Consider the following 14,148-nt stretch of genomic DNA (forward strand, 5'->3'; position numbering starts at 1 on the left):
CATTTAATGCTGGCTTCATATAGCCATCCTGAGCCATTAGGATTGCAGTGTTTTATGTTTTTGAATCCTTCTCTAGCATATTTTACAATTACATGAGGCTTGTGTGCATGGATGTTCATAAGTTTCACCTGCAGTCCTATTTTATTATGGATCGACCAATCACAGCACGTGCTACACAGCACTTTGACGACAAATACCAAGGTGGTTGTTGAAGTTCACAGTACAGTAAGATCACCAAGCTTTCAGATTGGTGGTCAGGTTTATCACAGAACTACACAGAGTGTATCCGCTTTGTGTGGAGACTATAAACCTTAGGATGATGTGAATTACTGCATATTAATATCTGTGTGACAGCTGGACTAATCAACAACTTCTGCAGAAGTTTATTTTCACTACTAGCTACTCAAACTGTGATGTACACAAGTTCTATAACTAAAGTATATTGAAGAAACATCAAATTCACCTAAAGTTCTATGAGGGGAAAATACATCTTCACTAGTGACTACACAAACTACTCTATAGGTTTTGGTCAATTACATGCAAACTTTTATAAGACTTTATATGACAATGTATTGTCTTATTAAAACAAACAATAATAGCTTTCATCATTGACTTCCTGAACATTAACAAGTTTTTTAACAATACCTGTAGTCATTTAAGTCTGAGAGAAGAGAATTGGTTTAAGAACTCTCACTAAAAATCATTAAAGCTGACCATTGACAGTTAGAAATAACTGAATCTCTATCTGGATTACAATTGAATAATTTGCAGAGTCCTAACTTGAGGTAACGGTATCAGGGCTTCACCACCATCCCAGGATATCTACCCACACAATGGATATCTTTGCAACATACTTCGGGCAGCTGGGAAAAAGGCCATCTCAAAAGAAATATGACACAAATCGCACCGATGATTAAGGACTGCACCAACATTCTAATCAACATATGCAATATGGAAAAAGAAAAAGTTTTTGGACTCAATCTGATAATGGACAAATTGGACAGACAATTGACTAAATGGGACTCTTAGTTTGCATTTGATATGCTTTAACCTCCTTTTCTTTGGATACCACCCCATTCCTTATTTTCACATTTTATCTTTTATTATTATCATTTTGTTTCTCGCCGGTCCTTCCCGGTTTTGTTTTTGTTGTTTTATGTTCTTAAAAATATTTATATAATAAAAAATAAAAAACTTTGGAAAGAGGAGACTACAGCTAAGGTCCTTGCCACTTCAAGCCTTTGATAGCCACTAATTTTAGCCTGCTGTCATTTGCGGTTGATGTCCATGTTTTTGCTGATAGGTAACATGGCATGAAAGAGACACTGGATACCTCAGATCCGAAGGGAACGGTGCCTTGGAATTACCTCCTCCCAACCCATGGATTATAATTTCACTCCTTGATGAAGACCTTCTACTTTTAGCAGACAACGCTGTCCTTAAGTCAGGAAGGATTTAGAGCAAATAAAGAAGTCCAGAAAATAAACAAGATTATAAACACGAGCTAATTGAACAAAAGGCTTATATCATCCTTCAACACGGATATGTTATAAAAAGCTATAAAACCATGATCAGGATCTTCCTCCCACTCCTTTTCGACTTCCCACTTCCTTATCGAGCTTGAATAAGAAACCCCATGTCTAAAATTTCTTTTTTGTTTTTGTTTTTGTGACATGCATAATGTGCATGTCACAAAAACAAAAATATAAACATATTATGTACTGACTTGCTTGAAATAAAGAAATAAATATAAAAAAAACAACATAATAAAACTGTAAATCCTGCAATTGTGTTTCCCAGACAGACTCTTAAAGACTTTTTTGCAAAAATGTCATATTTATTACTCTTTATAGATTAACATGTACAACACAAACATTGTGTATGAAATTATGATTAATCAAACTTATATGCTCTCTTTGCACACTCATTTAATAGTTTAGCCATGCTTTATGTCTAACAGATGTATAATTATCTGTGACAAAGTTGACGTACATCCAACTCATCCCTCCATCTCAAGTAGATTCTTTAGACATGTAAAAAGGTTTCCAAGTTTGCATTGACCAGCTCAGTTGTATTAGTCTTCTTTCAATATGCAAAATAAATGAATAAGTCTATTGTCATCTAACAGATATTTTTTTTGGGTGTTGTAACTATTTGAAATCAGATATTTTTTTTGGGTGTTGTAACTATTTGAAATGCTGAATTCTCTGATTCTAGGAGGTCTAATGTATCCCATTATTTTCTCACATTTAAAATGTGTTTGTTTGTTTTTGTTCTTGTTGTTCTTTAAGTTATTCTCTAAACCTCATCCTGGCCATTACCTTCACTATAGTCCTAACCATAATCCATAAATCCTTAACCTAATACAAGGCCCTAAACTTGTCTTGTCCGCAAAATGTCTCTAACAAACAACATAAGCTGCCCCCAGACCTAGTTGAGTTATATTGATTGGTGGTATATTGCAATTCATTCTTGTGGCTGATTATATATTATTTAATAGTCACCAGTAAATTAGTGGTAAATAACATAAATAAAACCCATTTTACAGCTATGGTCGGCTGCATCCAAAATATTTCAATACCAGACATTTCTAAGCCACTCATGTTTGCTTGTTTATGTCTGTATAGGTGCTGTAGCCTATTTTTACCTTTCACCAGAACTGTAATTGAAACCAGCTGAACGAGCAAGCCTCTGCTGTGGAACCTTAGAGAGACTCCTATAAATAAACAGGCAACACTCCTTCAACACTTGCCTATATGGCACATGGAATGATTAGCTCATGGCAAGAGCCCTCTGATCTTACAGTGTGTAGCCACAACTATTTTCTGTCAGCTATGTGCACAGCTTAGCTCATAGACTGTGTCAGGAATACAGTCTCTGAGGAATTTACTAAATCTGGTCAGCCTAGCCTAACCTTGCACAAATGTGTTTGGATGTTCCATCAATATTTGAGCCCTAAACATGAAAAACTGTCAAGTGAACATCGGTTCATCCCATGTCACACTTTTATCAGCTCTGTTACTCGGATGTTAATTAAGTAGCCTATCAGGGATATAGTTGAGATGTGTCAAAAGTAGGGGTTGTTAAGTGATGTTAAGTGAACTTTTTTGGGTGCTTCTGTGTCCAATTCTAGCCTCATTTTGATGATTTGTTTTGTTCAGAGTTTTGAACAAAGCTGTTTTGAAATTTACAACTGCACAAAAGATACATACATTTATTTAGATACATACATACATACATTTAGACAGATACTTCAATATTTTTTCATATATACAGTATATATGACTGAATATACACTTTGCCTTTCGAATCATACTCCGTTCATAAATTAATTATATTGTATAAGCTGGTTGTTTGTCAAAGTACGGTAGTAATCACATGAAGACCGTTTCAGGTTTTACAAGCCTTTTAAAAGAAGCCAACATGTTCTTAAGTTGTACATTGGTGAAACACAAGAAAATAACTATCAAGCTCCTGGGAAGGTCAAATTAAAAAAGAAAGAAGCAACACTTCCTGGGAGATTTTAATCCACTTTTAAGGGAGGGAGAGATGAGTAAAAATGGAAATGTTTTTTCAGTGCTAACCTGTGTAGCTGTACCAATACTAGGTCAGCAAGAAAATCAAATCAAGAAAACTCTTCAAATCACATTTGAAAATGTATGTGAAAAAACAAAGAAACTTAATATACAAATATAGCCGCAAGCGGCAATGATCGGCCCTCGCTACGCCGCCGCCACGCCGCAAGAGGAGGGGGCGCTAACGCGCCCCAATTGTCCTTTTATTACGCCTACTGCTGAATCTGTGACTCTGTCACATCTTCTCCCCTTTGTTTTACCATCAAAAAGCAATTTTATTTTGAATTCTTGGCAAAATGTGCGGCTTTGCCACACAGACACCGTGACTCTTAGAATAAAAATGTGGATACCTTTTGATGGTCCTGAAGATGAGTCTCACCAAATTTCAGGTTAATATGTCTAACGCCCTGAGAGGAGTTCGTGAAAGTCTAAAGTGTAAACATGTTCTGGCGATTTCCCCATTGGAATAACATGGAAGGTTTCGGTCATCGTTACGGCAACGCCATAACAATTATGACATGGGTCTCATTGACTTTTTTGATGGGGATGCTAAAATTGAGTTGTGTGTCAAATTTCATATAATTTCGCAAAACTAAATATTTAACCTCCATATAAAATCTGTAGGGGGCGCTGTGGCTCCAAATTAATTTATTTCACTTCAAGTAGGTTTAGGGCAAAGAGTTTAACAACTGATTCTAATTTGACGCAATTCGGACTTTATCTGCGCAAACGGCAGAAATGTCAAATTTGGGAGATTTCTGAAATTCTTCCTACAGTTTGCGGCTTTGCCGCACAGAGACCGTGAGAGGTATCAATGTAATTTGGATAACTTTTGATGTCCCACTCCTCAGTAGCATTTTCACCAAATTTCAGCTTTTTAGGGCCACCGCCCTGGGAGGAGTTCGTAAAAGTACGACGTTTGGAAAAACTCCGAAGTCATGTTTAGCCATTTTTGAAGCAATATGGCCGACATTTGGTTGGGCGGACGGCGTTGCCGTAATAATATTTTTTACTTCTCTTGTCACCATCTACCTCTGCGCCAAATTTCATGATTCTACGATCAGATTTTTTTTGGGTCATTTCCCATCTCTCAATGCATTTTTGGTACATTTGGGGGCGCTGACGCGAAGCGGTCGTCATCCCAATTTAAAGTGCTCGTTTAGTGCGTACTTTTGCACGGGCTTCGCCCGTTTACAACGGTAAAGTTCCATTTTCCTACTACTAATTAGTATGCACGGGGCATGCGTGAGTGAAGGAGTGCGTTAGTGAGTGTTTGGAAGTGGGCGAGCGCTTCGCGCTCGATTTCGTGCGCACTTTCGCAGCCGTGCTTCGCACGGCCTTACGAGATTAATAGGCCTCTCGCCAGCTTGTGGCGCTCGGGCCTAATTATACAAAAGTTTGTGCACATGGCTCAACAGCTTCAAAGCCATATCATATATAGCCAAATCTACATGTTACGGCATAATACTCCTTAATATCCATGGTATCCAGTCCAGAGTGGCCATGAGCTCCATCCTACCTCCAGCTCCAGCTCACCAGCACGGGGTTACTGGCTGCGCAGAGATGACTGGGTTTCCACACAGGATTATGCAACACAATAACAACAGAAAAGCATCAGATTTATACAAACAACTGCATCAGAATGAGGATGCAGATTTTCTGTAGGTGCCATTGGTGATGCGGAGGCACATTCTGGCAGCCGGCTTGCCATGACATAATGTCAAGTATAACAAGCTCCTACCTCTCTGAGGTACTACTACTATGTTTTCTTACTACTACTTAAGATCCTAGCCCAATGTAACCCAGCGAGAAAAAAAGCTTTGTCTCATAGTTGACTCTAGTATGTTGTTTGCCAGAGAACCCTGCCTTGCTTACCTGGGCAAGGTGGAGTGTGCAGAGGTGCGAGCTTCTAGGCAGGTGGCCTAGAAGGAGGGGAGCGACCGATGTTAAAATATGATACAGCTGATTTTTATTTAACTGCACGTTTGACAGTTCGGGGTTGCCGTAATAATTACTAGTGGTCCAGTGGAAAACGTAACCTAAAAAAACACGCTTGTTTTGGATTATTATTATTTATTTATTTATTTTGTATTATTAGGATATCTACATTGTAACGATCTAGTCCCAGCAACCATGTTGTGACTGTAATATTGTAGTAATAATAATACTATAATAATATGAAACAACTACATTTTCTCTTGCTTTGATATTTATTTATTTATTCTATGCCCATATTCTACTGTACTAATATGAAAACAATCAAAAATATTTTTTGTGAAAAATTCCTCTTGTATAGTAATTCTGTGAAGTAAACAGAATAATTATCAGTGGTTGTGTCCATATGGTTTATTGATAGACAGTGTTTTTAGGGTGAATATTGATTTTCATAATTCAGACAAAATTGTCCTGACAGTTACAGGCAGAGTTCCCGGCAATATTAGGACTACAAACATACTATATATAACTGTCACAGCAACAGAATCCATGATCTCTCTAGCCTTTACTATTCCTCATTTGTTTGAATTTGAACTAGGTAATTTAAGGTTTTGTATTTTTTCGGAACAATTTTGCTATAGGAAAGGAAACTGAGTGCTGCCTGGTGGTCAAGTGGTTGATGCACAGCAAGTGCAGCCGGCCGCAGGGTTGTGAGTTTGAATCCCGACTCCGATGGTTTACTGCATGTCCTCCCCTCTCTCTTATCCCCCATTTCAAGCTGTCCTCTTCTGTCCAGCCTACGGTCCAGATTTTTTTTTCTTCTTTCTTTTAAGAAAAGGAAAGGAACTGATTGCTATTATCAGTCTTAGATCTGAATGGTATTGGGTATCGTCGGACACTTAAAGCCAAATTATCAATATTGGAAAGATGGATTGGTACATGATAGAGCCGTAGTGTGCAGGTTGCGCTCCAAATGCTTGTTATTCTAGTTGTACCTTAATGTAACTTTTCTGGTCAAGGGTCCATCGCCTCAATGTCTCTACAGATCTTATCGCTTTTCAGAAATGTTTTTGCTCAGGTCGATGTTGCTAGTGGTGCTGCAAGGCTAGCCCGCTGGACTCCGCAAGACCAGTATGGAGGTGTCTTGAGTGGTCAGGTGCGGTGTTCCCCGGCTTGTCTGGTGACAATGGATGCTGAGTGTGACAGTTTGTTTCTATATACTTTTCTGTCTTGGATTTGTTGTTCTTATTGTTCATAAAATACCTTGAAAAACATGCTAGCTCACCTTTCCATATATCTGACTCTAACTTGGACTGTCTCCATAAAGTGTCTCCATGGAGATGGAAACCTTTATTGCAGCTGTGGAACAGCCCATGGAGACAAGCAGGTGGCGCCATTAGAAGATTTACATCGTGCACCTTTAACATTTACAGTACACTACATTGTCTAGTTATCAAATAAAATGAAATGTGAATTTAATTCAGCACAATATCATTTGTTATAAAAGTGTTATATGAGTCTCCAAAAATCAATTCAGCCGACTAAATCAACGATTCAATGTAAGGCATGGTGTGTTTGTTTAGTTTAAGAAGAAAATGTAAAATTATTATGCTACTTTTTGTATGTTTTCCATTCTTTTGATAGTCAGATGAAGTGCATTATAGAGTGTGAATTTGCAAGAAGAGGCATGTGGTCTTTATTGCATCACTATATCCAAGTCAAGTATAAGTCAGGCCAGCTGCTTTGGCTGTATAATAAAGAGAAGGTCAAAAGTCATGGGGTGGTTTGACTGAAGGTAGTGAGTTGACTGACACGGTTGTCTCCAATTACCACCAGGAATCAGATCAGACATCTTTTTTTGCTTTTACTAAAATAACAAAACTCTACTACATTAAATATATACAGTATATATATATATATATATATATATATATATATATATATATATATATATATATATATATATATATATATATATATATATATATATAGTAGACATTTAGTAGACAAGGAGACATTTATATAAGCTTTAGTTGTACTTTTTGTTTAATGAATGTGGAAGAACATAGTAGTTGGATAGCATTTACTTGATGACATATTTTATACATTTAGTACAACTTGATGTGAACCGATACAAATGAAGTTTGCTGATTGGTCCATGCAATGGAATATCTTGCAAAATACATATTAATGCAGGTATTTTGTATTCTGAAACTAAATACATATTCAAAGTCTTCTTCCTAACACTGGTTAAAAAAAAATCACCTATGAAACATAAAGAACAGAATGTTTAAAGTATGTTGTCTTCTTTGAGCTGTCATTCACCAGGTTTTGTGGCAATGTGTACACATTAATGGTTTATGTTTAAATCCACTTAATGAATAAACACACAAGAAATGATAGTTATCATCAGAATTAGGAATAGATTTGTAAAATAACTTAAAACATAAAACTTAAAGAGCCATAATATGCAGCTAATTGTCTTGAGTCTAAAGGCTGTCTGTGACACTGATGACTTGTGGCTGTACTCTGTTTCTGTTGAAGAGACAGGTCGCCCTCCGGTGGCGGTAGCGTTTGGAGAGAAGCACATAGAGCACCGGGTTGATGCAGGGGTGAAGGTACTGCAGCACAGTGCAGATGAAGTAGAAGATTTCCCAGGCCTGTCCGTGTCGATACTGTCCCAGGTAAACACACAACTCCAGCAAATAACCAGGCAGCCAGCACATTGAGAACGAAGCAGCAGCCAGAAACACCATGAGGGACGCACGCCGGGTGTTCCTGGCACTTGACACTGACATTACAGGGCTCTTGTGAAGAAAAACAGCCAGGCGCACATAGTTGTAGGCAATGACCAGCATTGGAATAAAGTAGTAAAGTATAAACTGGCTGAGAACCACTTGGTAGTGATGCTCATGAATAGTTGGAAGGCAAAAGGTAAAGTTGGCCAGACTCAAGCTCTCTTTGGTGGCAAACATCCGCAGTGGCAGGCTAATGAAGAAGCTTAAAGCCCAAACCATTACAAACATAAAGATGACCAGATCCATTGTGGGGGGTTGGTAGGGGTTTGTGATGATCATTGCACGTGTCATTGACACAGCACACAGTGAATAAGTGCTAGCTGCCAGGCTGAAAGCTAGAAGGAACTGGTACACTTTACAGGATATGTCACCTAGAGGCCACGAGTAACTTACAGCTGAGTGCAGGGTGAAGGGGATGAGCAGGAGGGTGAGAAAATCTGCCAGAGTCATGCTCAGGAGCAGGATATCCAGTCGGTTTTTACGCAATGAGTTGTTTTTGGCAAACAGAGAGAAGACCAGGAGGTTCGCACAGAGTCCAGTGCCCAGTATAATGCCACAGGTACAAGCAAAGATGAGTCCATAAGTGTTGGGGTTAGCCATATTCCAGTCTTTACACCTTACAGAAATTAGATATATTGTATTATATTCCAGCATTTGTAAATATTTCATAACCAGAGACAACAATAACATGTGGAATTTTGATGATCTCTTCAACACAAGTAAGTAAATAGTTGTAAATATCAAGTAAGCAAGTAAATATCTAAATATCAAAACTAAAGAAAACATTCCTAGATCAATCTGTGGTTAAAATGCAACAACATCACATCTAAATCAGATCTGTATTAGTATACAGTATCTGTATTATTTCAAAATGCTTTTGTATTTATGTCATATAATTGAATGTAGGGTATTGAAACACTTTGCCTAACTACTCAATAGTTCATTAATTAAGGTTCCAAAATAGAATGAGACTGTATGCTTACCATTGTTGTTCTCAGTACCACGTTGTTCAAAGTCGCTTGTTATGAAGAAATATCTTAATATTTTGGACTTACTTTTTCCGTGTTTCCCATTCTTCTAAACATTAGCAGCGACTGCTTGCCAGGATTCATTTCAGAAGGTGAACGTGAAGGCAAACATTGCTTGTGTCATATTGGTTATGGTTGACTTGGCTTTAAGAGATTAGACCAGCTGTTGGATGAACAGAGACTTAGAGAGAATATGTGAATATAGACTATACCTTTTCCTCATGATTGATATTTTTTAGTTTTTGTTTTATTGTTTCTAAAATAATAATAAAAATGTATTTCCAAATTTACTGTCTCTAAATCTAGTTGCAAAAAAGTGATGTTTTATATGTTTATATATATATATATATATATATATATATATATATATATATATTGATATATATATATATATATATATATATATTGATATATATTGATATAATGTATATGTTTATTTATGGTATAAATATGGTAAAATATGAAATAAGAAGGAGACTAAGCCTGCGTTCATTGTTTGATTGATTTCTTCAGTGTGTGCTGCAGCTCCTGACGACAGCTTTATCAGGCTGTGCACAGTGTTTATGACTCTATGTCAGCTAATGGTGCTTGCTGTACTGCTATTCTTAGAGCAGGATAAGGCTGACGCTGATGCATTTGTTTCCCCCTCCATTTCCAGTGTCAATGTTGTTAAAATGTCTGAAATGGTCAAAAACTACTAAGTGATGCTTACATTTTTTTTGTAATTGTTTATTTTACGTTTTACATTTTTATATCTAAAGTTAGCTTACAATTTGAATGCTTGATATAAAAACAGTTACTGTGAGCCAAGCTATGCAATTATTTCATTTCACGTGTAAACACCCGGGCACATCCAACTCAGTATGATTTGGTTCAGTTGATTAAGAATGATGTGGACCCATGTTACTGCTGGCCTCCGCCCACCACATGCCCCATTACTTATACAACACTGCCAATTGTATCTTTAAAGGGAACATATTATGTCAACTAGAATTGTATGATTTTTTAACCATGTTAGAATGGTTATCCCCTAATAGTTTAGTCACTCTAACTCTATTTCACTCTTAAGTTCTATTCCAATTGATTGATTGATTGATTGATTGATTCATTCATTCATGTATGTTTGAGTAATCCTATATTGTCCTGCATTTGAGTACTAAGACAACTTTTCACCTACCCCCTATTCTCACCCATATTCTTGTATTTAGTTGTAATTATTTAAAACAAATAAATAGATATATCAGACTCCGGGTCAAACGTGTAGGGTTCAAAAATGTCATAAAGATATTTTTCAACAATAAAAAAGTTCATGAAAATCTGCTGCTTGCTACAGTGAAATGCCTCTATGAAGAGGTGGAGCCTATCACTTCTGCAGTTTTGAACAGGAAGTCAATGGACTTGTTTACAATGAACCAAACGTAAAATAATGATCTATGTACGTGATAGTTTAATACTAAATACAATAAAAGCACAATGTGTCTTCTTTAAAAACTTGACACTTTACACACACATATCAATTTATAAATGTTATAAACATTATACTGTTTTACTATTTACAGTGCCCTCAGTGCATTATTATAACTGAAAACTCCAACATTGGGGAAGTAGATAGAGACAAACCAAATAAACAGTCCAAAAACTATTTATGATGGCAAAAAAATAAAACAATGGTAAACCGTAAACTTGGCAACAATAAACAATTCAAAATAAAGTGCACTTTTGATTCAGTCAGCAGCACCGTATACATTCACAAAATAAATAAACATATTAAAAGTATTATGAATGAACAGATGACTGTGCGATATGATTTGTCAGAAAATGAAAAAGCACAGTGTTGTGCATCATGTACTTTACCCATCCGGATGAAGTCATTATTTTGAATTAAATATGGACCAAACACATTGGTTTACATGTGTCATCCAACTGTAGTGATCATGTGTAATACTGTAACATACGGTGATACAATTCACTTTACCTGCTAATTATTATTCTGTCCACCTACTTTGACCTCAGCCCAGCTGAACTTTTTTTCAATTGAGGCTCTATTGAGGTTCATCCAAGACCTTCTGTTCTGACTGACCGCGTTTTTCGCCGTTTCTTGTCACTGTCTCTGCGTCGGCCAAGGCGTGCTTTTTTCTTCTTCTTCATGGCCAGCTTTAATGTTTGGTCCTTATATGACACAGCCTTGTTGGTCTCTTGAGGCAGTACAGGGCTATCCGGCCCATACTTCTCTGAAAGGTCTTTGGTGGCCCCCTGGGGCTTTTGAGGAACTGAACTCCCACTGTAAGTTTGGCTTGATGTCCTGCTCATGTGAGGATCACTTTCACCAGCCGTATGCACCTTCTCCAACAGGTCCTGTATCCACAAGCGACGCGTTAACTCCTGCAAGGTGCGCCCTTTGTCATGCATTAGCTGGGCATGACTTACAGACCTCCGACTAAACCACACAGAAAGACAAGTGAGATTAAATATTTGTATCATAATACATAAAACGCTACCCAAGCATTAATCTGTGCTTTTTGAACAATCCTATAACATTACATACTGTTCACATTTTTATTCATACGAGACAGGGGTTAACAGCTACATGTAATGTGCATGTAAGCAACCTCATTAAAGTAAATACTGTATCTAAGGATCTAAGGATCTTCAAAGTTTAAACTCAACCCTTAAAAAAGTATGCAACCAAAATATTCAAAACTAGTATATAAATGTTAATAAATAAATAAATACATTAAGAAAATGTACATTGTTTTTTTACATATATACTCACATTCTGTTCTGATATGTATCAAATGATCTTCCATAAAGGCTCAGTGGAGCTAATAAGAAAAAGAGAGCCAAGCTCCACTGATGTAGATGGCTCACAGTGCCCAACCTAAATATAACAGAGCACAAAATTATTGTTTGAATTTACTTCTTGACTTTTTGAATTCATAACAATACAAGCATGTTTCTTCTGCTCCGCATTATAATGGACTATATACATTTTATATTAGTAAATTGCATAAATAGATCGTTTTTAATCCAAACAAAGAACATACACTTACATGTTTGCCAAGCTGTAGAGGTTTCAAAAAGTTATTTTGTCCAACATTGTTCCATTTTTAAAAAGAAATTGAAATCCATTAATGAGATGAAAATCCAGGGAATTCTCCTGTGAAGAAGCTCCATTCATTTGCCTCCCAACAGTGAGTGTTGAGCTATATATGTCCATCCAATGCCCATTTAAAAGTAAGATATAGATAGAAAGAGCATTAGCAGTCCCTCAGTTACAGAGCAGCTCCTGCGCTCCTTTCTGCAGTCATCTCATCAGTGCAGCGCAGAAGCATGTGTGGCAGACTTCGAGAAGAGCAGAGAGTGAGGTCCAACACAGTGAGTGTGCTCTTTCTGTCGAACTGTGGGACCGATAGAAAGTTGAACTGGTCTGTAGTACTCCTGCCCATTAGACCAAGTGCTAACACCTCCCCAACCACCCAGCCCTCAAGACCTCTTCATCCCCCTTCACTCACCTGCTGTGACAAGAGGGTGGTCTTTTACAGCAACATCCAAAACCTGAATCATAATGGGTGACTGAAAGTTTTAAAGATTGATTTTCATAGTAATAATTTGATAGAGGTCAGAATTGAAAAGTGTGCAGTAATGGAAGCAGCCATAAGTTACCACACAGGGAGGGTTGAAGGGGAGGAGCAGGGTTACTCCAAAGTAAAGACGAGCCTAACCACTTTCCCAGGGGAAAGTGACCATAACCTCAAAGAAAGTCAAGCCACAGTCGCTCACTGCAGACCATTCAATTCTCTTCCCTTTGCCTTAGCAAACCAGCGCACCAGGTTTTGTGGCAATGCACACACTCTTTTGGCAAACATTAAGGTGAAAACATATAGCATCTTGCTTGCAAAATTACCTTTTTGGCAGCTTTTACTGCTGGTATTAAAAAAGTACATACCGATTTAGGGCAACCAAAAACCTTTAAACCAGGATAGAATGAAGTAGAGTAGGACGCAATTAAATGCCATAAATTCTGCCTCATTCAGTGATAATTTGTGAATTGAGCTAGATTGTTTTCCTACAGTTAGAAGCCAATAACTCATTACAGGCCTCACTATTTACTTGAGTCAAGACCCAACAAATGCTCTATAGGAGGGTGGGTATAATATGCTTTGGTCCAGCTAGCTTTTTCATTTTCATTTCATTGAGACTGCTTTAAAAATGATATACCATGAACAATGCACCTGTGAGAATAACACACCAAATTCACCCCATTATATTTATTTATTTATTTATATTATTTGACTGCCTTTATACTAGGAATCTCTTTAATTTGAGAGACCTTACTAGCACACAATAAACTAAAATAATCTCCCAATATAAATTATAATAATTCTATACTATTTGCGTCAAAACTCAATGCTTTGATCACTTCGAATCTGGGCACAAATGTTGTCCTGGAAAACTTTCTAACTTGACTAACTGACTTACTGCAAAGTTGCAGAGCTTAAGGGTTTTTTAAGTTTCATTTTCACGCAGCTCAATAAAGGCATGTTTTATAACGTTGTATTGTGGGATAATCATTCACACCTTCCAATCATAACTGTGGCCTCAGGAATTCCCTTCATACCTAATTTCAGCACCTACCAAGCTTTAGTCTTATAAGTGCATAAGGCAAATATACTTGTAACCAGAATGTGGTTATAGTTTTTTTAAGAATTTAATATACTATACATAAATAATCCTCTGACTAAGTATTATTTGTGCCTCTTTTCTAAGCCCAGTGGTAACTTGATGGTATGAAATGGATCAGGTTTTGGGGGA

At 37.1% G+C, this 14,148-nt stretch overlaps 2 protein-coding genes across 2 annotated transcripts; both read right to left on the minus strand.

Moving 5' to 3' along the window:
- Window positions 1-7,999: 7,999 nt before the first annotated feature.
- Window positions 8,000-9,398, minus strand: LOC140349484 (galanin receptor 2a). Its single transcript, XM_072435835.1, has 2 exons — window positions 9,292-9,398; window positions 8,000-8,924 (listed from the first exon to the last, which is right to left on the minus strand). Exon 2 carries the CDS (start codon window positions 8,906-8,908, stop codon window positions 8,000-8,002), a length of 909 nt encoding a protein of 302 aa, XP_072291936.1. The 5' UTR covers window positions 8,909-8,924; window positions 9,292-9,398.
- Window positions 9,399-11,388: 1,990 nt separating this feature from the next.
- Window positions 11,389-12,752, minus strand: pthlhb (parathyroid hormone-like hormone b). Its single transcript, XM_072435507.1, has 3 exons — window positions 12,387-12,752; window positions 12,110-12,214; window positions 11,389-11,773 (listed from the first exon to the last, which is right to left on the minus strand). Coding segments are annotated over exons 1-3 (492 nt in total). The 5' UTR covers window positions 12,389-12,752.
- Between the last annotated feature and the right edge of the window lie 1,396 nt (window positions 12,753-14,148).

Source organism: Eucyclogobius newberryi, unplaced genomic scaffold (assembly GCF_026437365.1).
Source record: "Eucyclogobius newberryi isolate DKJ021-1_F unplaced genomic scaffold, fEucNew1.0.hap1 SCAF_7, whole genome shotgun sequence".
NCBI lineage: Eukaryota > Metazoa > Chordata > Actinopteri > Gobiiformes > Gobiidae > Eucyclogobius > Eucyclogobius newberryi.